General features: G+C 41.6%; 1 protein-coding gene across 4 annotated transcripts; it reads left to right on the forward strand.

The window, feature by feature from the left end:
* The first annotated feature begins 288 nt into the window (after nucleotides 1–288).
* On the forward strand, nucleotides 289–23419 carry ccdc30 (coiled-coil domain containing 30). Of its 4 annotated transcripts, none has more exons than XM_080031573.1 (28): nucleotides 289–354; nucleotides 1091–1328; nucleotides 2387–2569; nucleotides 2713–2833; nucleotides 3064–3254; nucleotides 3593–3673; nucleotides 3833–3907; nucleotides 6626–6782; nucleotides 7276–7347; nucleotides 7917–8032; nucleotides 8128–8246; nucleotides 8579–8771; nucleotides 9000–9098; nucleotides 11270–11398; nucleotides 11604–11741; nucleotides 11979–12157; nucleotides 13588–13852; nucleotides 14442–14564; nucleotides 14995–15165; nucleotides 15361–15570; nucleotides 15948–16105; nucleotides 16199–16364; nucleotides 17477–17598; nucleotides 17999–18140; nucleotides 18253–18389; nucleotides 21112–21229; nucleotides 21527–21591; nucleotides 21845–23419. In XM_080031573.1, exons 2-28 carry the CDS (start codon nucleotides 1314–1316, stop codon nucleotides 22050–22052), a joined length of 3753 nt encoding a protein of 1250 aa, XP_079887699.1. In that variant the 5' UTR covers nucleotides 289–354; nucleotides 1091–1313; the 3' UTR covers nucleotides 22053–23419. The 4 variants fall into 4 exon arrangements, with proteins under 4 accessions (XP_079887699.1, XP_079887702.1, XP_079887701.1 ...); XM_080031576.1 differs by having other exon boundaries at nucleotides 14460–14564; XM_080031575.1 differs by having other exon boundaries at nucleotides 11613–11741.
* The last annotated feature ends 119 nt before the right edge of the window (nucleotides 23420–23538 follow it).

The raw sequence follows: 23538 nt of genomic DNA on the forward strand, positions 1-23538 counted from the left end.
AAATAGAGATTATTTTGGGGGGATTACCATAGAATGTTCTATGGGGATTACTACCTAGTTGCAAAGGACGAAACCACGTTTGAAAATAGTTTACTTGCAAAATAATTAGGGTTATGACTTTTATTGAACGTTTAAAGCTGTCGTTAACAAAAATTTAATTCTGAGGGGCATTTTTTTCTTAAATTTAAAACACCACCAGTTGGCTGGTTTCAAATGTCCTGGGCGATTGTCCCGATTGTCCCCTGCATCCTGTGAATGGTACGGTCCGTTGCCTAGGTGCTGGTAGAAGCCAATTCTCTTCGCCACGCCTGTCCTCAGCACTTGCTTTTTCTCTTCACCTTTACCCGCTGAAAGGTGAGTAAAACCGTAACGGCACACTCACCTATATCACCACTGCAAAAGACAGGTGTCTTTAGTTATAACAACGAAAACCTTATGGCGTTTACCTGTTGCTGCAGAGGGCACTGCAGAAAGCTGCGGCTAACGTTAGCGAGCTAGCATTAGCAGAACTACGATAACTTTAGGACTAACTTTGCTAACTAACTAGCGCTTCGGGCAGTCACCGTTAACAAGCTTATTATATCACAACGTGAGAGGAAAATATGTAATAATGAGCAAACTGCATCTGTCTGACTAGTGAGCTTGCGTGGCCAAAAGGAATGCAAGTGGCTGTAGTTAAAAAAACGTTTGCTCCTCCTCGTCAGACATTTTGGGTAAATGGTTAGCTGGAAAACAAAGATGTTTCTATCCCTCAAATAATTAAATATTGGGAATACGATAAGCGTTACTGTCCACAATGCAAGGAATTTGCAGAGTTATTTTTTTTTTGGAAAATGCGACGTTTTCAAATGCATGAACAATCGAAACTGCCTTCTTCAATGATAGGCGGTGTTACGATACCCTTATTACTGTCCATGTGCAATGATAACATAGCAGCATATCAAACATAACTTCATAAAGCTTTGCATAGCCTCGAGTAATGCAAACTGTAACTGAGTTGTTAAACTGTGTGCCGTTAGTCTAATCTCTAAACGTGTGGCTGCAGGTCCTGACATGACAGCATTGTTCATAAGTATGTCATCTTTTGCAGGGGAACACAAGGACAAGTGACGTTGTCATGGATGAATTGCAACAACAATAATGCCAATGATGAAGCTGGAGGACCTGCTGATCTTTGCCACACCATTGCAATTTGTTGTTGTCTTCTAAGTGATGCCATGCAGGCTGAATATTCGTTTTGGATCCATGCTTTCACCATTGAGGAAGAAGTTCATCCTTCACAGATGCAGCGTCATTTAACTTAATGTGTGGCCATGGATCACGATGAGGTAACACTCATAGCTGTTAATTTGTTTATAGATAACATGGCGCCTGTCACTGGTGAGATACTTTGTTCCAGTGCAACACCACACATATTTGAATGGAACCTGTGTTAATTCATTTGATCTTAACCAATTTTGACATTGTTTCGTGATTGTTTTTTTGTTAACTCGCCACAATACCATCAGTTTATAAGTATTACCTATCGTAAAAGTCAGTTATTTGCATGCAAAAGGGGCCTGTTGTAATATATCTTCTTTCACTCTCTGTTGAATGATGGCAGCAGTTTGTTATTATTTTTCATCATCCTTTTTCACTATTTGTTTTAAAACGGCAAGAGCAGAGCCAGTTTGTTTGATGTTTAAGTACAACTGGTACATGAGACACGATCCCTAGCTTGTGACAATATATGTTGTTGGAACAGCAATCGCTCATGGAGTAGTTTAAATGCTGCACGGGGGGCCTGCTCAGGTTACACACCCTACAAAGTATTGAATTTCGGCAACAGGTGTTTAGTGCTGGCATGCCACTCTGGTGTTGTTGCCCTCTCCTATGTGTCACGCAGATGGATCAGTTTTCAGCAAGACTAACAACCTTGCTGTTAAACACTTTTGTTGTTATTGTAGTTTGCAGAATATTTTGATGGATCATTTTTGGGCAAAATAACATAGTAACGTCAAAAAAAAAATCTGCTTTTTGTGGGCCAGGTTGTGTAGTTTTGTCACATATCCAAAATAGCAGCAGCATACTACAGCATGCGGCAGACATAAAATATAGTCATTTGAGCATATGTAAAATTTAGAATTGTAGTACCAGCTTTTAGTTGAATGACAGTGGGTCGTAATATTTGTTATGCTTTGAAAAGCAAAGCTCTATAATAACAGGCACTATGACCAAGGCCACTCACCTAAGGAGAAGCTTTATTAGTGGAGTCCTCTTGATTCACCACAATACTGAGATGTATTTCATTATATACAATCTTATGAAACTTCAGTTCAACATGCCAGTTAGACCCTTTACTGACGCGCATGATATCTGGTCACTGAAGCCCTCTCTTGGTTCTCAGGTGCGGACAGAGCTTGACCAGATTTCAATGCGGCTTCAGGAGGATGGCTTGCCTCCGGGGGCGAGTGTTGAAGAGCGGCAGTGCCACCTGTGGCAGCAGCTGCTCGACAGTGAGACCAAGCTTCAGTCAGCCGCTCAGGAGATGCGGGTATTGCGTACCCAGCAGGCCAATGAGATGAAGGAGGTGAACACTTTGGATACTTTTAGTTTTGTTGCTACAAACCAAACAAAAACTAGTGTGCTACTCCTTTAAATTGGAATGACGACAGGATGATGCCAATTACGACATGAGTCCCAGCAGAATTACTTTTGGATTTTGTCCGTTAGGTGGAGGGCTATGTAGCCCACATTCGAGGGCTACTGGAAGATCGCGAGTGTCTGACTGCTGACTATGAGAGAGACAATGAACACTTGCGGCAAGAACTTCACCAGATCAGACAACAACAAGGTGAATTCATGACATGAATGGTGTTAGTTTCTTTGGGTTGTCTGCTAGCCTGGATTGGTTTGTGAATTACGCATCAACACAATATATTCCCTGAGTTAGACATTTGCTCATTTTAATTCTAGATCTGCTGCCACACAGCCATACACGTGCACTGCTTGGTTGTTATTCTATTTTGGGTCTAGACCCTGCTGGACAAACTGCTGACCAGTGCAAACTGTCATTTCTTCCAGACGGTCAGAGCAAGGAACTGGCAGAGATGTTGGCTCAGGAGGACCTCGGGGAGATTGGCTTGAGCAGCCCCAGTGAGCAGGTGGCCTACTTACTGGTGGAGAGGGCCACACTACTGGAAAGGTTGGAGGCTGCTGAGAGGAGACTCGAAAGTCAGAGTCTCACTTGCAACTTGAGGGAAGTCCAACACCAGGTAAAGGAAAAACCTACGTACAGTAGACCATTGTTTAATTTCGTCATAATGTCAGTTCTTCTGTGAAAAGGAACAACAGAAGTGTTTGAAATGTTTTAGCCGCTAATATATTATTAACTTTGTCGTAATTCTTTTTTCACTATTTGAGCTGTATTTCAAGGCTTTGCAGTGAAAGTGCACAGCCTTTTGTACAATTAATGCCCTGTCTATAGTCATATTGAATTTTCAAATGCTTCATACTTGAGTAGTGGAATATAATGGTTAGCCATGCAAGGCAAATCCAGAGTACATATAAATGTGGTTAAATGAGTCTCTGTCTCCCTGTGACTCTTTGACAGGAGCGTATTTGTCAAACGATGGGAGAGGAGCTAAGGCAGCAGAGAGAGGATATGCAAAAATCCATAGATAACATGACAAAGGTAGGTCTCATTCTTCCTGAGCTGAATTACAGGTCTGTAAATTGAATGAAGTCTAAGGATTCTATGAACAACTTAATGTTTTCCAATGGACAGGTGTACCATGCGATAGTTATATAGTATCTGTTCTATTCTGCACACATGGGTCTTTCTTCTCAACAGTGTTCATCCCAGAGCCCATGGAAGAAGCTGTTTGGGCTGCGCAAGTCTGGTCAGAGCAAACACAATATTACCCCTGTAGGTTTCCACCTTACAGTTTACACTTACTAAGTAACTAACCCCAAGGTTGTGATACAGAGGGCATCGCTGGTTTGCTTCAGAGCGCTACTACTTTTGAATTCCACGCAGATAATTTGCCTTGATATCAGCATGACCACTATGACGCACACAACATTGCTTGTCTCAGTAACACATCGGTGAATGGAATGTTTCTAACAACTGATGAGTGCTTGAGATGGCTGGAACAGTAATGGCATGTCAAAGGTTACAGCATGTGTCCTTCTTATTAGGGATGCACCGAAATGAAAATTCTTGGCCGAAACCGAAACCGAATAAAATTAAACAGTTGGCCGAAAGGCCGAAACCGAATACCGAAAGAGGCTTTTGCAGTTTTGTTTATTATTTAGTCAATTCTTTCAACATTGCATACATGAACTCCCAAATGTTCTCCTCAGACATAGCCTACAACTAAAAAGCAACCCTAAATAAATAATTAAACAGTAAAACCTTCAAATCTAAGAGTAAAATTAATATTTTACTAGATAGATAGATAGATAGATAGATAGATAGATAGATAGATAGATAGATAGATAGATAGATAGATAGACACTTTATTGATCCCTTGGGAGTGTTCCTTCAGGGAAATTCAAAAATCCAGCAGCAGCTGTAGTACATGCAACAAGACACAAGCAAGTCACTAAAATGCATCAATATACATGGTAAAAAAGTAAAATACAGATTTATATTTATAAATACATTTTAAAAAGAAGCAGCAGCTGTTAGCAACAGTTATTCATTTATATCTCTGTTTGACCTTAGTGTGTAGTAATAAATAAATAAATAAATAGATTATGCAAGCTGTTGCGGTTATGTTCCATCAGCCACCCCCCTCCTCCCTCCATGTGTGGAGTTGTGGAGTATGATGGCACGATGGACAAATTAGTTTTTTAGTCTGTTGGTTCTGCATCTGGGGAGGAGCAGCCTGTCACTGAATGAGCTTCTCTGGTTGCTGATGACAGTGTGCAGAGGGTGGCTGGTGTCCTCCAGGATGGCCAGAAGTTTCCTTGCGGTTCTCTTCTCTGCCACTGTCACCAGACCATCCAGCTTCATGCCGACCACAGAGCCGGCCCGCCTGATTAGCTTGTCCAGCCTGGAGGAGTCCTTCTTAGTTGCGCTGCCTCCCGAACACACCACAGCGTAAAAGAGGATGCTGGCGACCACCGACTGGTAAAACATAAGCAGAAGTTTGCTGCAGATGTTGAAGGATCGCAGCCTCCTTAAAAAGTATAATCTGCTTTGGCCTTTTTTGTACAGATGGCTGGTATTTATTGCACAGTCCAGCTTCTTGTCCAGCCACACTCCCAGGTATTTGTAACTGCCCACAGTTTCCACCTCTACCCCATCGATTTCCACTGCTTGGGGGCGTGGCTTTGCCTTCCCAAAGTCAATCACCAGCTCTTTGGTTTTCGATATATTGAGCTGCAGGTGGTTTGCATGGCTCCAGGTGACAAAGTCACTCACTAGAGTACGGTACTCCTCCTCTTGGTCCCCCCTTATACACCCCATGATGGCCGTGTCGTCAGCAAACTTCTGGACATGGCATGATGCAGAGTTGTGGCTGAAGTCGGAGGTGATTTTTACCTTGACTTATATGAGGATGAATCTACAAAAAGATTGACTTATTGCCTTTCTTCATTTTTTGCAGTGCAGGTTGAGTTGCTCTAAAAAAAACTACACCACAGCTCCCACCATAATGTTCAGACTTCAGAATTTGCTTCAAAGCCCTGATCATAACAATGAGAGGCTTTAAACGATGTCCATTCTTAGGAGGTGATTGTAACCTTTTCGTCTGTAGACTGAAACTAACGGGGGGAGGCGGCTTGCTGGACATATATTTAGTCGCGCTGTCAGTTTGCCGACTTGGCTCTGTGTATTCAGGCTCGAGAAATGCAATCAGACCATAGGAGCCTTTTTCCCCCAACAGCGCTAACGGACAGGATATCTCCGGTTATCATTTTAGATGTCAAACTAAAGTTTTTTTTGCGCGGCGGCCCTCACCGGCGAGGTGTCACTGTGAGTGACACCGTTACCAACTGTCACACTGTCACAGAGTTTCACCGGGTGAATCGCTGCTTCGCTCGCACAAGACTTTTGTGTTTCTATGGTGATTAAACATCAGTCTTGGACGAGCGTTTTAACTTTATGCTGCATTAAGCATTGCACTGTCTGCGCCGTGTTTCATCCAGTTTGAAAAAATTCTCCCACACTGGACTCTGACATTTTCATGCACGCTCCAAACTGCTCCTGCTGCGCGCTCACAAAGAGACGTGCACTCACATACACGGTTACGTCTCTCTTTACTGCCATTTCCTGGTTTACAAGCGCGCAGCTCTTTTAAAAACATATTTCCTTTGTGTCATTTAGTTCGCCAATTTTCGGTAATGTTGTTCGGCTTTTTAACTGTTTCGGGCCGAAACCGAAAATTACTTATTTTGCCATTTTCGGCCGAACTTTTTCGGTGGCCGAATATTCGGTGCATCCCTACTTCTTATCCCACTGGTCTCTCCATGCAGGTTAATGCTGACACATAAGATGTGACGGTGAATCTCCCCCTCAGAATGCATGTTTCTCACAACAGCATGCTGGTGCCCCTTGCATCTCCACCGGGGAACCTGTCTTATTTCCCACTGCACTCCTGCCACTCTTAACCATCCACACGTCATTCTTCCACATCAGGCCCACAGTGAGGAGGTTTTGCTGGAGCGGAATGAGCGCCAGAGGCTGGAGCGGGACCTGGAAGAAGCATCCAGGAGGCTGGCCATGGCTCATCAGGATATCCGCAGACTTACCAATGAGCTCGATGCTGCCAAAAACAACAACACAGACACCAGTGGTATGTTGCAAAAACACTCAGTCTGTATCCCTCAACGAATCGCAAGTTTATGTTTGACTTTCTTGTAATGATTCTGAGGACTATAAGCACTTCCAGTTTTGTATATTGTTTTTTCACATTGTTAATAAGCTGTCGTAACGTAATAAACGCATGATGCGGCACTGGGAACCAATGAATGCACAGATGTACACATCCAGCCTCAGTCCCAGGCTGTTTGCCTCCGTCCTTTCAAAAATGTTCTAATGTCCATACAGAAGCTTGAATATCTTCCCCTACTGAAATGACAACATAATTACCATTACTTTGTCATTGTCAGGCTAAAAATTATTTTTAACTAGCAAGCTTAATTTCTTATCAGTAATGTAGAACTGGTTTGTTGTTAAAGCCGACTGCAAGAAGTCATTAACGTATACAAATACATGTTAACAGAGACAAGAATGAGCAGAAAGCATATATTCAGCCTTATGGAATAAAAAATGTGCTTCTAACTCAGGATCTGAGCTCGAGGGAACGGTCCAAGAAGTAGAGAACCTGAGGAAGGAAGTGGACAAACTGAAACTCTGTGGTGAGACAGAAAACAAACTGCAATTCAGTATTTGATGTTAACACCAGCCACAACGTTTGTTTAGAGATTTTTATTTTAACATTCATAAATTCTGGTTGGGCTGCCAGAAGGGTTTGATTTTACATACTGGCAATGTCAATCTGTCTGGAAATGTCTGATTGTTTACTAGTCGAATGTCTTGCCAAACACCAACAAGAACACCAACATAATCCAACATTTTGTTCAGATCTGATATGAAAAAAATGGGAATAATAGATTGCCCTATTTTTAGGTGTAAGAGTCACTGCAGAGGGGTGTGTGAAATATGTATATTTTCCTCAATAATGACAGTCACAGTAATATCTATCTAGTTCAAACTGAAAATTCAAATCAAAGCAAATGTTTATTCTTTAAGAAAACTTCCCTTAATTTCCACGGTGCGCTGTTGGTATTATTATCATTGTTTCAACAATCAGCATATGTGTAAGATAATGTCTAGTATTGTAACAAGGTTTAAAAAGGCAAAACATGAATGTGTAATTTCTATATATTTATTTAGATATTGATGGTCATGGTTTTGTCTCTTTAAGATATGATGAAGCTGCAGCGAGCCAAGGAGCAAAATGACAGACTGGATGCTGAGAACCGAGCACTGAGGGAGAGGATCCGCAGTTTAGACTCCGAGAAGAAAAATCTCTTGGACCAGGTTGCTATTTGACTGACTTAAACAATGTTTTAAATATATTATCTCCAAATGTTCTTGCAGCAGCTTGACGCATTTTTGGTGTTGTGTTTATCCAGTCGGCCAAACACGATGCAGACCAAGATGTTGTAGCCAAAGAGGATCAAAAGGACGAGAGCAATAGCAGTGAACCAAAAAACAGTCTGCCAGTCCTAGAAGAGGATTATATTCACAAACGGTAAGAAGATCGTCTATTTCGACAGAAGTGCATCCTGGCTAATATGGTTATGAATTACAATATAGTTGACTGTCTCGCCAGCCCTTTCTTTAAGATATTTAAAGATAAAGATAAGATATTAGATATTTTTTGGCATTTTTATGCTTTATTGATAGTGTAGAGACAGAGTTGAAATGGGGCAGAGAGGGGAGTGACATGCAGAGAACGACCGCGGGCTGGAATCGAACCCGGGTCCGCTGCTGGCCGAGGCCCATGGGGGGGGGGGGACCCTACCAACTGAGCTAAGGGCGCCCCCTCCCTTTCTGACTTAAATCATTATCATTCTATGTCAGGTGTCGCGAGGACATGGAAGACGGGCTTGTACAGGTGAGGGAGCTGCAGCGGCAACTACAGAAGCTGCGCAAGGAACGTGAAGAGCTAGAGGAGAGGAACGAGGAGCTGGAGGCTCTGCTGGGAGAGGCCCAGAACGCCAGCAAGGAGGACAGGCGGCGCCACGAGGGAGAACTGGAAGGCCTTCACAGGAGGGTAATGAGCAGGACTTAACTGCAGCACCCAATACACAATCTGTATTCATTTTCTTTTTCTGATGTAATATTGACTGATCATTACTGTGCTTTGGAACAGAAAGTAAGTTTTTCTGAACTTCACTAATGCAAGTCCCTGACTGGAAGAACACAGACAGTATAATTTAGTCTCAGCCTTTTCTTCTCGTCTCTCTCATGGCTGAGTAATATTATTGACTGATGATTACAGATGAAAGGCCTGGAGGCAGAGCTGAAGAAGCAGGATGTCCAAGAAAGAATGCTGAAGAACGGAGAAGAGGTCAAAGCCTCTGAGTCCTACTTACAGCTGGTAGGGCATAACAAACCTCAGGAAAATGATTTCATGTCCCTGCACACTAAGGTTCAGGAGGACCTCAACTACACACATTTAAATAGATTACGTAAATGTATACGAAGCTCCTTCTGAAGCACAAAGAGGTGTAACCCTAATGCTTAAAATGTAAAGGTGCGAACACACTACACGCGTTACCCGCGTAAGCTTTACGTGCGTAACGCAGCTAAAATGTTGCTTGATCATTTTGTGCCAAAAATGGTTCTACGCGCATAACGTGCCTAGTCTCCCTCCCGATATTGTATTTCCCTAATCAACCATGGCTGCGATCAGACCCGACACAACAGCGTGCATGTCCGCACAAAAACAACAACAACACGGCCAACAACTGTGCCAAAAGACAAACTGAACAGCACAAATAGCCTAGCATTAAAACAGCATTTCATATTCACGGCAGCTACATAACAAACAGTTACAGCAGCATCGGTGCACGGCGGCACAACATAAAGGCAAGTAGCCAACATTACCCTACCTGGCTGTGACAGGGGACCGTGGCTGGCGTAGATCAACACCGGTGCTTCGCTGTACTTTAACCAGAATTAACCAGGAAGTCCATTCTCCTGGTTTACTTTGCCCACGTCTTCTATTCCCGAGCTGCTGTCATATAGCACCGGGCCGCCTGCAATACATTTTCATCCTCGGTGTTTCTCAGCCTCTGTGTATACTGTTCTCTGACCGTGCCAATGTATGTGACGTCTGGTCAAGCCCAACGCTAATTGGCCAACGCGGCTAATCGTCACGCGTAGGAGCGTAGAAAGTAAAATGTTTTGAACTACGCGGCTAAAATATTGCTTTAGCGCGAGTAACGCATTTACGCGCGTAAACCAATGGTTCCCTATGGAAAAATTGACGATTTTATACACGTCTGTACGCGTGTAACGCGTGTAGTGTGTTCGCACCTTAATATCAATTAATATAGGGGAAGGTGGGGTGATATGTGCGTTTTGGAAGTTGCAAAACCCCTTGTTTCTAGAAAACCGTGGAAGAAATTGGAAATGTGACCACATATTTAAGAAGAGCCATCCATTTGACTCATCCTGTAAAGAAGGGAGACACAAGGAATAAGATATAAGCACATTTAAGCTCAAAAAACTGTGTTTTGCCTTTCAAAGTAAAATTTCCATGATCAAGGTTTTTTGATTATTGTGTCTGAACAATTATAGACACGTTTGAAAACATTTGACACATGTTTTAGTGCTTTGGTATGCTACACTTTGAGTCTATATAGTTAGCACAATGTCAACCCTAAATTGCTGCATCATGCCTATTATCCAAAATTCTGGGGATGGGGTGATTTGTGCGCAAGGGCCTGGGTGAGTTATAAGTAAGTAAGTAAGTAAAATGTATTTATAAAAGCACATTTATGACAGTTTGCACTGTCCAAAGTGCTGTACATAGTGCATTCAGTAGGTAAACAATGAAGGTACAATAACAATAACCAAAATAAAAGACGTAAAGCCCATACATCCACATAAACACAGATAGTAGTGCAGAGGTAAGATAGTTAATGGGGAGGAAACACCAGGGTGTACATATGGGTTTTGAGCCTTGATTTAAAGGCAGAAATGTAGGGGGAATCACATTTGTCAGGTGGCAGTTGGTTCCACAAGCACGGAGCAACTAGTGCAAAGTACATTTCTGAGAGTTGTGCCAGTGGCATGGCTGTATACGCTGGTCACCAAAAGAAAGTGATTGTCTACAGTAGCTCAGAAGAGAGTGACATCTCAATTCCACTTAACGACACCACTGATGAGAGTTCAGATGGCCAGAAAGATGATGATGGTGACTTTGTCATTGTGACACAATGACGCACAAATCACCCCACGTAGTGGGGTGATTTGTGCGTCAAGACAACTTTTTTTCCGAAAGCTATATTTCTTAAACAGTTTATTCCAGATCCAAAGTTTTTATTGCCAGGGATGCACAACATCCTGAAATATATGTACATATTTGAGTTGGAGACATAACTGTCAAGGCCTCACTTTAAAATCACTTTGAGTAAAAAGTTGCACAAATCACCCCACCTTCCCCTACTAGTTTAAAAATATATATATATAATTAGAATCAACATGACAATAACTGTGACTTGACTATGATTGCCTTGTGTTCCCCTGTCACCATGTACAAAGCATCTGAGGGACAGCAGCCAGGAGAGACTGGCACTTCTGGAGGCTCGTCTGACTGAGGAGAAGGACTGGAGAAAACAGCTTGAGATAGACCTCAGCGCTGCCCAGGCGGCCCTCAAAAAAGACAAAGAGGTACAAAAAAACTAAAAAAGGCACATTTATAATGCTTAATCTGACGGAAGGAACAAACACCAGAGCTACATTAAAAAGCCTAATAACAGGTCAAGAGGTTTATTCTTGAAGCAAAGAGTTATTACTGTTCTATATAAAATAAAATGCAATATTTACATATGTCAAATATAAACTGCGTATATTTCCATCATTTTTCACACCAAAGGCTTTGCAGATAGGTGAGCGAGAGCTGAAGAAGCTGAGACTTGAGGTCAACAGTGTTCAGACAGAATGCCAACAAGGGAAAACGCTCATCAAAAGTCTCACCCAGGTCAAGGGGGAAAAAGCAATTCTTGAGGAAAAGGTAAAGTGTTATTAAATAGAGAAAATAATTAAGTGAAATTATATAAAGAAATTAAGATATCCAGTATAAATTACTGCTTTAATGCGCCAGTCTATGCAAAACATAGATCTGCATTAACTTGAGCACTTTCAATTATGTCAAAAGGAATTTACAGCATGTGTCATTTTGGCATTCCCACCGCTAAAATGAGCTTCTCCCATCTATTTACCCTTCTCTTTTTGCCTCTCTGCCTGACAGGTGGGGCAGATGGAGCGTGCCCACAGCCGCCTCCAGAGTGAGCTGGAACGCTACAAGGACAGTAACCGGACCCAGGAGGACCTCAGGGAGAACAGGCTGCAGGTTGAGCAGCTGCAGGAGCAGGCTGACCGGCTCACTGCTGAGCTCAGCAGCCTGCAGACAGCGCACAATGCCTTGAGGTTCTTATCAGTCCTGAGTTCTCTATGGGGAAAAAGTATTGGCTCATGAAGTAGTTGAAATGTTGGGAGACAAGTGAAGGCATTGCCATATTGGTTTAATGTAACTAACTACTTATACTCCAGGGCCGTATTACAGAAACTTCCTAACTCACAATTCCTATCTTAACTGTATGGTTACCATGGTAATTAGAGTTAGGACCTGATTTAGGAAAATAGCCATTACAGATGAACAGTTCCTAAGTCAATGTTCCTATCTTAAGTCAAGATAGGAAAAGTGTATTACAGAAGCATCCTAACTGCCCAGAATCTTAAAAAAAGTCTCCTAACTTTAGGATAACCCTTCAGCCAGCCTAACTTTTCAGTTGGACCCAGACTAGCTGTGTTTTCTTTTTCAAACCAAGTCAAAGGAGACACAGTTAATGTATTTACTGAAAGGCTATTGAATGACTTGAAATTACTCTTAAAAAAAAAGAAAAAAAATTGTTGGAGACAACTTCCTTCACCCTTTCCACAGATGTCACCAACAGCTCAAACTTGTCTGTTTTTAAGTCAAAGGCCTTTTCAATGTTCACAAAGCATAGTTAGCTGTTAGCCTACACAATACTGTCAGGCTGGGCTGAGAGTCAGTTGAGATAGAACATTGTCGGTTGCTATGCAACAGACAGAAATGCTGCAAACTGACGTTTGATTTAGCAGTTAGGATTTCCTAAACAGACTTAGGATAGGATGTGGTAAGATAGGATAGGATTCCTAAAGTTAGTTAGGATTTGCTTCTGTAATACCAAATCAGAGAAAATCCTATCTTAGACTCTCCTATCTTAAGTTAGGACTTAAGATAGGGAGTTTCTGTAATATGGCCCCAGTACTCTGCTTAAGTTTGAGGCACATATACTTTACTTGAATCTTGTCTTTTCATGCTACTTTATACTTTTACGCCACTACTATTCAGTGGGAAATATTCTAATTTTTACTCCACTACATTTATCTGATGACTTAAGTTACTAGTTACTTTACTAATTAAGATTTTTGAGCACAAAACATGAAGAGTTTAGAAAATATAGTAGGCTATATACCCAACACTAATGTGTTCAATGCAGGACGATGTGAATACTTCCTCCATCATTGCTTAAGCACTAGTGAATCTTTTAGCATTATACATACCATACAAGCTAAACACTCTTGATAATTAAATACTTTTACAAGCATATACTTTGTTCTTTTACTCAAGTGGTATTGTGATAGGTGCCTTGTGATAGAGTAATTTCTCTAGTAAGCTATCTCTAGTCTTACTCAAGTATGTTTTTTCAGGTACTCTTTACACTGCTAGGCATTGCCGCTACTGGTACTTCCAGTCTTGTATCATGTCACAAGATAGCAGCACTGGAACACCGGAGCTCATTTGGTTTTGCATCAATGTGCATATTTTCCAGGGATGAGATGTTGTCTGAGCAGCTGCAGAGCCAAGAGCTCCGGTCCAAGCTGAGCTGCAGTGTCCAGGAGAAGCTGATGGCCGAGGGGGAAGGAGAGCGACTGGAGCTGGAGATACAGCACCTCAAAGAGCAGCTCAAGTGGCATCAAGAGCAGCTCTCCTCTACACAGGAAGCACTTAGCAGCCAAAGGACTGAAGTGCACACAGCTCCTTCAGAATCTAGGCTTAGTCCAGTGGAGGGGAACAAGGATGAGCGCTTGGATCAGGTAACTAGATTACATATCCATTGGTCATTTGATTTTATATAAAATTCTCCTATGTGAAATCTTCCTATATAGCCGTTGAGTTCAGATGTACAGAAGTTAAATGTGGAGTCCCTTTCCCAACGAGCCATTATCTTTCTGACTGTGTGTGCACTTAAAAAAATCTTGTGTTAATACACAGCATGGCTCTGTACACTAGCATTTTGATAGCTACGGTGGGTCCGCTTTGTTTACACACCCTTTGTATACCCACCATTTTACAGAACTTAGGCTGTGTATTAAGACTAGATTTTTTTTTTCAGTGAACACAGTAAGTAGGCTACAGGTAGCGGATTGTTAGAAAATATATACTGATTTTGACTAAAGGTTATTTTGACAACAAGCGTTGTCCAGAATCGCTGACTCCACCTTCAAAGGCAGATTATAATGTACTTCAACATGGTTAAAAGAGTGTTTGTGTCCTTCATTAAGACACTGGATCACATTCACCACCAGCTTAACAGAGACTGATCCTAACCTTTGACCTGCGCGTAGAGGGAGGCAAGCAGAAAGGATCTTGTATGATTCATATATGTTTGTGTTGTGTTGATAGCTGTCATGTCTGAAGCAGGAGCTGAGTCATCTTAAGGCTAAACTGGGGGAGGAGCGGCAGCTGGCCTTTCAGCACCAGATGGCCCTGCAGGCTCAGGCCAATGAAGCCCATGCACGCATCAAGGTATGTATGATCATAATATGCCATGACAGTCAACTTGAAAATCTCTATTAAATTAATTAATTCGACTTCAGTATTTGTGATATATTATTTGGTTGAGTATCTTAACTCATCTGAATGGGGTGATTATAATATCAAAAGCATATTTTTAAGCATTTTCTATAGCTTACTCAGCGTTGGCAATCTTCCTCTCTTTTTTATATTCATGATAAAAGTTGACGATTAACACAAAGCTTTAGGTCTTTCAAATCCAGCAGTATGTCATGCTGTTAACAGAATTTGACTCTTCGTGGAAATAATGGAGAGCATGTGGGATTGGCTTGATGATTCCTAACAGCCATTTACATCATCTCAGCGCCCTGCCACCTGTATTTATTTGTATTTCCCTTCAGTGTAAACATATTCAAACGTTTGGTCTCATTTCCTTCTTCAGTCCCAGGACTTAGTGCTGAGCCAGAAAACAGAGGAGGTTAAACAGATGAAACAGGATCTGCAGAGGGTCCAGAGCCTGTTCTCCTCAGCAGAGCGTGAGCTGCGCTACGAGAAGGAGAAGAACACTGACGTGAAGAGACACAACACCCTGCTGGAGCAGGAGAAACTCAAGGTTGGTGTCTAATTACACAATTGCACATTTAGAATTTCCTGAATTATCACTTAATCATCTAATCACTGTTTTAGTCACCCAGTCAACTCACTGTCAATGGGAATTACCATGGACAGATGTTAAACTGTGGGCTAAACCTTAACTAAGCAGAAAAGTGCTGTACAAAAAGCTGTATTGTCTGTTTGTGTCCGTCAGCTTTGTGCAGAGCTGAAGCAGGTCCAAACCAAGCTGGTCCAGATGGAACAGGGCTTCCACACTCAGACGGCAGAGTGTGAACGTCAGCAGCTGAAAATCAGGGAACTGGAGTTGGAACAGGTACGGAACTCCACAAGCCGCAGCGCCAACAGCAGTCTGCAGGAGGAACTGCAGGCAGAGAGGGTGCGGCTCATTGCAGCTGACAAGAAGGTCAGTGGTGGCACAATTCATCCACAGTACATTTTCACCATATCTTCCAACTAGGCTATTTGGTAACCAGGTTCGTCATACTGATTATTCCTGGATGCCAATTTAAGGCTTAGTGAGGCCAGTTGTTACCCAATCTCATCAAAATGTTACGCAACACAAGAAGGCATCTTCCAAATATAAATTTTGAATATATATCTTCACAGATACCATTACATACTGAAACATACTTCTAAAATGTATTTGCAGTATGACTTCTATGACAGACTATTTCTGTCATTTGCCTTGAGTGAATCATGAGATAATGTGGGAATGGATGGGAGGCTGAGAGCTCATGTGTGTCTCAGTGAGTGAAGCCGCTGGCTCTGTTCTGATGGCAGGTGTTGGAGCTGCAGCAGCAGCTAAAGAATGCCCAGCACCAGCTGCGTGTGGAGGAAGCCCGGGCCGGCGATAACAGTCGCCTGGAGAGAGACAGCAGGGATCTGTCTGACACCTTGTCAGCACTGAGAACCAAACAGCAGGAGGAACACATCACCAGGTCACACCCACTGTAACTTCTAGAAGTAATAGTGTCATGGCCAACTTTTAGGGCATGATTCTGATCCACTCTTTTCCTCCATTCCTATCCCAGGAAGCTGTTGGAGCAGCGTGAGGAGGAGCTGCAGCAGCAGTTGCGCTCCCTGAGGCAGAAGGAGGCCACCATGACCAGGACCAATGCAGAGCTCAGCCACCGTCTGCAGCAGCTGGACACCCGTCTGGCTGTCCTGGAAGCAGAGCTAAGCAAGGCCAGAGAGGAGGTAAGGCACAGTGTACACATCAGATGGCATTGGTACTGAAGAGTTCTGTACATCTGAGGCATGTTCGACAGTCCCAGTTTATAGCAATTGAATTGTTCTCAGCATTTACTCTCTTATAGGCCTTTCACACCGCCGCAAAATCGGCACTAGTTCTGGGCTTGTTCGGAGTTAGAGCCAGTGTTTTGGTTTCACACCGCCAGAGAGCCTGCTCCGGGCCGTAAAAACCGGGGGAACTCATACCCCAGGATTGAGCAGGGTTTGATAAGAACTGCTTGCGCGAACGGCTGGGGGAGGGATTATCCTTACCAACCAGAGCAACTCAAACCTCATGCCCGCCATATTTAAAAACACCGCTACTACGAGACGTAAACATAACATAATTACCGAACGTAGCGATCAAATTGACCGGCGAGAATACGCTGTATGGGTCCTGTTTGCTTAAGAAAGCAAAGCGAGAGCCAACAAGTGTAAAAATAAGACGTATTCGCCGCTGTTGTTGTGCTTAAAGCTAGCGGTAGCTTTAGCGTTAGCCACAAGAGCAGCGGCGTCGGGTGACGTACACACACGTTTACAGTGACGTCATGACGTTGCTCTCTTGCCGGCTCCATGGCTGTCTCCGGTCGATGTGAAACCAACCGGTTCATAACTGGGATAAGGCTGTAACCAGTTTTGAACTGACCCCAACACCAGCCTGGAACTGACTCTTGGTTCATTTTGGTGTGAAAGGCCTATAAAATGTAATTTTCAGTTCCACATGATTCAAATTTGAATTTCTTTCTCATAAACAATGACAGTGAAGAGAGTTTAACATTGTGACACCTATATTATACAATCTGTGAACTCTGTCACTTTATCTCGACTTCTAATCTCGAATGATCTCAATAATTCCAATTTGTTTCTACAACCCACTCATTTCCCACAAGCAGGTCGATAGAACTATTTTAACTGTAGTCATATGTTATCATGTTTTTCTTTTATTATTTAGTACTATTTGACTTTTTTAAATGCCATCCTAAAACAGTGTACACAGTATTCACATTAGACTGCTGGCTATAGTTTTTGTTTATATATATTTCATTTACATTTAAATGTGTCTTACATTTGTCTTCCAGGTAAGAGACAGCCAGAAGTCAAGCCACAGACTGCAGGAGGACTTGATGTCCAGTCAGCAGGAGTGTGACAGACTACATGGGGAGCTGCAGCAAGTTCTCCTCCAGCTGGACACACAAGTCAGGTGAGACACACACACACATGCACCAATAGGACAATTGACACTGAACGCACTATTATAAAAATAACTCTGGTACCCTGGGTTAACACTATAGCCCCTTTTTCACCGAATGTCCCAGGAACTTAAAGTTCCAGGAACTCCTATTCCAGGAGCTTAAAGGTTCCTGTAGCACTGTGTTGTCTGATGACGTATGAAAAAGCAGTAAATGTATCTGCTCTGCACAACATTTTTTTAAACATTTAATTAATGTACAGTTTTGACAGTGTCAGTCTACCTAGTTCATGGTCATAGTTCCTGCAGTGGAAAAGGGGCTTATCACTACTTTATGTATTTTCTTATCATTAAGACACGTGGTGAACTTTTGTCTTTCCCTATGGTTATTTTCCTCTGCTCCTACAACCAGGAAGTACAATGAAAAGCACAGTCAGCACAAGACGAAGCTACGTCAGGCCAAGCTGATCCTCGAAAAGGCGACTGCACAGAGGGACAGTATCATCCAGAAGCTGGAGAACGACCTGGTGCTAGCCTCCAGCCTCTCGCAGAAGGTCTTTCTCATGATGCTGTCCGATTCCTTCTACTTTAGAAAGTGCCAGGAAAATGTTTTTTTTTTTAAATGTCTATGTTTCTTCCACTCGTCTCTTCCCCGGTGGTTTTCAGGAGAAGGAGAGAATAAATACAGTGACAAATGAGAATGAGAAGATTTTGGAGGAGAAGAGGGAGCTGTTGCGGCAGATCAGTGAGGCAGAAGAAATGGGCAGCAAAGGCATGAGGACTGCCTCTACTGTCCAACACAGGTATCCCATTAAATTACTCTGATACATTTCTTTTTACACTTACACCTGCTGCTGTGTATAAGAATTGTGTATCAAATCTCTTTATGTATGTTAAAGTTGACTGAAGGTCTCAATGCTACTGTCGTTGATCATGTTCTCTCTCAACCAAGAATTTAAATATTATTGTCAAGAAAAACGACTTGGTTAGTCAAATTATTAATAGGAAAAGGCCAGTGATTCATGTTTGTTCTACTAATGCTGGGCTTACACTAGATGACTTTTAAAAGACTTTGAAAAGACTGAAGACTGAAACCCTCTCACATCTAAAGACAATCAACTCACACCTGAAGACAACTAGTCATTAGTTTTCAGTCACAGAGTGAGATTTTGAAAAAACAGGGGGTCTCATATTGCAAGACTACAACTGAATTCCTTTTGAGATTAATATTATTTCCGCAAACGCGATTGTGATTATTTAATTAAAAACAAGTTAATTCAATATTCCGAGCGGGGGACTTCCTTTAGTTATTTGACCAGCTTTATTTGCTGATCTCATCCCCCAATAACTTTAACTCCTAACCCTGTATTTGACGGTAGAGTGTTCAGGTTGCGTGACTGTCAGCCTGGTTCTCCACCGAGGCTTCTATGAAAAAGTATCCGAAATAAGTGCCTCACCAGGCGGACACAGGTCGCGACTAATGCCGCTCCTCCTGTGTCGTGCTTGGTGCATGCGAGAGTGTGACAGTGTTTACGTCATTTCGCTTGAGCCAACCCCCTAAGACTAGCGATAATATCAAACATGTTTGATAATGTCGGAACGTCAAGACAGGAAGAAGACTGGCTGAAATCGGGTCAGAAGATCACCATACACCAAACAACTGAGATTACGTGCGCGCGCCACAACTCCAGCAAGACTCCCGTGATTTCAGTCCGACATTGGAAGATTGTCTGCGACTGTCAAATCACGTGAAAAGTCGTGTAGTGTAAGCCCAGCATAAGATGATGTTCTCAAGAGTTTGTGTGGATGCCACTTGAACTGTAACACAAGAAAGAAGCAATTTTCAAACTACATACAGTCATATGAAAAAGTTTGGGAACCCCTCTCAGCCGGCATTATAATTGACTCTGCTTTCACAAAAAAAATATAAAAGTGGTATGTCTTTAATTTACCAGGAACAGCTAAGTACTGGGATGTTTTCCAAACAAAGATTTTTTGAAAAGCAGTATTTGGTTGTATGAAATAAAATAAAATGTGAACAACTGGCTGTGCAAAAATATGGGTACCCTTGTGGTTTTGTTGATTTTAATTCCTGTAACAGCATGTAAAACTGATGACTTTAAACACAAAGTTGGTTGGATTATGTTGTTAAGCCTTGAACCTCATAGAAATGTCTGTTTAATCATGAGAAAATGTATTTTAGGTGCCTAAATGCAAGTTGCACTTCTCTTTGACTCTCTGCTGAAGTGAGACAGAATGGGATCATCAAAACAGCTCCCAAAAGATCTGAAAAACAAAGATTGTTCATTGTCATGGTTTAGGGGAAGGCTACAAGAAGCTTTCCCAAAGGTTTCAATTGTCAATTTCGACTGTAGGGAACGTTGTCAGGAAATGGAAGGACACAGGCATAGTGGCAGTTAAACCCAGGCATGGCAGACCAAGAAAAAAACAGGAGCGGCATAGGTGGAGGATTGTGAGAATGGTTGCACACAACCCACAGATCACCTCCAAAGGCCTGCAAGAACATCTGGCAATTTGCACCAAAACATCTGCTTTTTATAAAGACCAAATAACTTAATTTTTGTCTCATCAGTCCAAAGCATTTTCTTCCAATATGAAGCTGGCTTGTCTAAATGAGCTTTTGCATACTCCATGCAACTGTATCTGTGGCGTGGGCGCAGAAAGGGCTTCCTTCTCATCACCCGGCCATACAGATGTTTTGGTGCAAATTGCACTGAATTGTAGAACCATGTACAGATACACAATCTGCAGCCAGATGTTCTTGCAGGTCTTTGGAGGTGATCTTTGGGTTGTGTGCAACCATTCTCACAATCTGCCGCATATGCTGCTCTTGTACTTTTCTTGGTCTGCTAGACCTGGGTTTAACTGCAACTGTGCCTGTGTCCTTCCATTCCCTGACAACGTTCCTTACAGTAGAAATTGACAATTGAAACCTTTGGGAAAGCTTCTTGTAGCCTTCTCCTAAACCATGACAATGAATAATCTTTGTTTTTAAGATCTTTTGGGAGCTGTTTTGATGATCGCATTCTGTCTCACTTCTGCAGAGAGTCAAAGAGAAGTGGAACTTGCATTTAGGCACCTAAAATACCTTGTATCATGATTAAACAGACCTTTATATGAGGTTCAAGGCTTAACAACATAATCCAACCAACTTTGTGTTTAAAGTCCTCAGTTTTACATGCTGTTACAGGCATTAAAATCAGCAACACCACAAGGGTTCCCATATTTTTGCACAGCCAGTTTTTCACATTTTATTTAATTTCATAAAACTAAATACTGCTTTTCAAAAAATCTTTGTTTGGAAAACATCCCAGTACTTAGCTGTTCCTGGTAAATTAAAGACATACCACTTTTATCTTTTTTGTGTGAAAGCAGAGTCAATTATAATTCCGGCTGAGAGGGGTTCCCAAACTTTTTCATATGACTGTATATGAATAATTTAAGAAATTGAGAAACAAATTCTGTGTTGCTGTGAATGAATATGAACAATAATCTGTGTTTTAGGGTCAACGTGTTAGAAGTGGAAAACCGACAACTTCAGGATCGAACCATGAAGCTCTCCAATCAAGTCAGCTCCTTAGACCGTGCCCTGAGGAACGTCCAGTCATTCTACAGCCTGGAGGTAACACACCACACAGATCTTTATGCCAACCCCAAAATTCATAGGCATTCCTTATTGATATAAAAACCGCTCGTACTGCATAAAAGATGGGAGATGAAGAATTTGAAGAAAGTTAAGTGTTGGCTGAAAATGGTGCAAGGTGGATTTATTTCACTGCTGAAGCTGTGTGTTTCAAAGGTAAGATAAGCGGCTTAACCTGATGTAAGATGGTCACGTCTCTTCTTTTATTGTAAGAAAAAAAAACTTAGTGTTTTGTGTTGATGTTTTGTGATCTTAATTGGTTCAAATGATCAACAGAGTGCCAAGAAAATGCTACCCTCGGAAAGCCTTTGTGATGGCTTCCTAAATACATCCACACTAAGGTAAGGCAGTTTGGAGAGAACTAACTTTATAAATGATGTATTGATTGATATTTGTAAATTTGTGGTTTAGCTTAATATGTGTTGTTAGAGGTTAAAAGCTTATTTGAGCTCTTAAAATAATTCCTGTCATATTAATTCATTAATGTCACAGAAATAATAATATTAACTCAAATTTATTGAGAGGGAATGAGGCTGAAACAGCAATACATTGGACTAACTGTGATGCTGTTTCTCACTACATCTGTGTCACCAGTCTGACGTCAGGCTCCTGTGACCCACTGGACATCCTGGACGCAATCCGCCGTGTGAAGGTGGGTGACCGTATGGTGATGGATGGATCTCTAGCGTCCGTCTCCACACACCAACCGCTGGAGCAGAGCTATCTGAATCTCACTTCCCCATCGGCTCCTCCAGTCACCAAAGGACCAGAGGAGAGCTCAAATAACGGTGATCAGGTATGAGAGGTGGAAGCTTTTGGCAAGATCGTTGTCCACCATTGCAACAGCGAAATGCCATTGAAGTTGCATTGGGTGTTACTTCGAATGGTGAAAAAAAAAAATAAAGGAGTGAAGAAAATATGTACAGGAGAATGCAAATAATTTAAAGTCAGTAATAATGAAAGGGAGCTTCCACTGCAGTTCTGCTCAGGGTGATATGTATTTTGTTTTGTAAAAGCAGATTCCTATGTGTGGCTAGCCAGCACTGTTTTTTAAATTTGTTTTAAATTATGAATTTGGTAGATTTATATAAAAAAAAAAGCCTGTGCAAGTGTCAATCAAATATTTGTTATGATGATATATGTAACAAAAGGACACAAGATTAAATGGGGACATTAGGTTTGGAAGCACAATTCTACTTGTAGGAAGTTTTTTGCATCAGCAAGCCAAAGAAAGTCTGAATGCGTCAAAGCCTCATGTAGGCTTTTAGCAATTTTGTCTTTTTTTTACAATGTACTTTATCGGAGTGTAGTGTTTATTCACAGGACATTTCATGAGGGAGATTTGATTGAGATTAGTTCGAACTGAGCACTTTAAAAGTTGTACCTGTGTTTACATTTTGGGAAAATGTAGCAGACAATGGAGTATAACAGCGGGCATGAAAGTATATCAATGGTACGTATTTTTCCCCGGTTCATTTTAGTCTTTAGGCAGTGTTTTCAACGAAAAAGCACCAATGGTGTCGTATACTTATGGTTTTACTTTGATCACTTTGGATCACTTTTTACAAAGTTTACAATATTGCATCATATCATGTATAACATTGATAATATTGTAGATCCACTTCATGTGGAAGAAGAGACTGTGTGGTAAACAGAGTCTAAACTGTGGGGACCTTTTCTAAGTTCGGTCTCTCCTTATACTTGTCAGCTATAGCCACTCCAGTATTAACAATGTGCAGCTTTGCTTGTAGTTCAAAAAGAGAACTAGCCAAAATGTCAGGAAAAGCCACAGAATTCCAGAGGATTTTTTCTTGTGTCTATTTCAAGCAGGCTGTTATTATTTTTAACATTGGTCAACCTCAATGGTTCCCATTTTGGTAAGCTCAAACATAAAGTACTTATACTCTTGTACAAAGACGTGTGGCATGGGAATAAAATACCTGAACTAGTTAAAACCACTTATTATCACTTGTCAATGATAGTTGTGAAACACTGTGGATACCTTTTGTCTATCTTGTCTTCAATGTGCCTGAAATGATGAAGTGTTTTGCTTTATCTTGCTGCTGCAAGAACACATCAAATAACAAGAGCCTATTTGCAATAGATATGTAAACTGAGCGCTAATGGGCAGGAGACTTTGACTTTTGTTCTATCTGTGTAAATACATTTTTAAACATCAAAATATTTTCCTAAATAAAAGTGAATAAATAACAAACTTAATGCTTGATTTTTCTTTTTTTTTTCATCTCGTTCTCACAGTATGAACCAAGCAATTGGTGATGAATTTA

The sequence above is a fragment of the Ammodytes marinus genome (assembly GCF_949987685.1).
Source record: "Ammodytes marinus genome assembly, chromosome: 7".
NCBI lineage: Eukaryota > Metazoa > Chordata > Actinopteri > Uranoscopiformes > Ammodytidae > Ammodytes > Ammodytes marinus.

What these genes read in the sequence shown, in the direction of transcription:
- ccdc30 (XM_080031573.1), top strand. An exon ending in TGGAAGGCCTTCACAGGAGG is followed by an intron (nt 8,772 to 8,999) that starts GTAATGAGCAGG and finishes TGATGATTACAG; the next exon opens with ATGAAAGGCCTGGAGGCAGA. An exon ending in CAGGAGGAACACATCACCAG is followed by an intron (nt 16,106 to 16,198) that starts GTCACACCCACT and finishes TTCCTATCCCAG; the next exon opens with GAAGCTGTTGGAGCAGCGTG.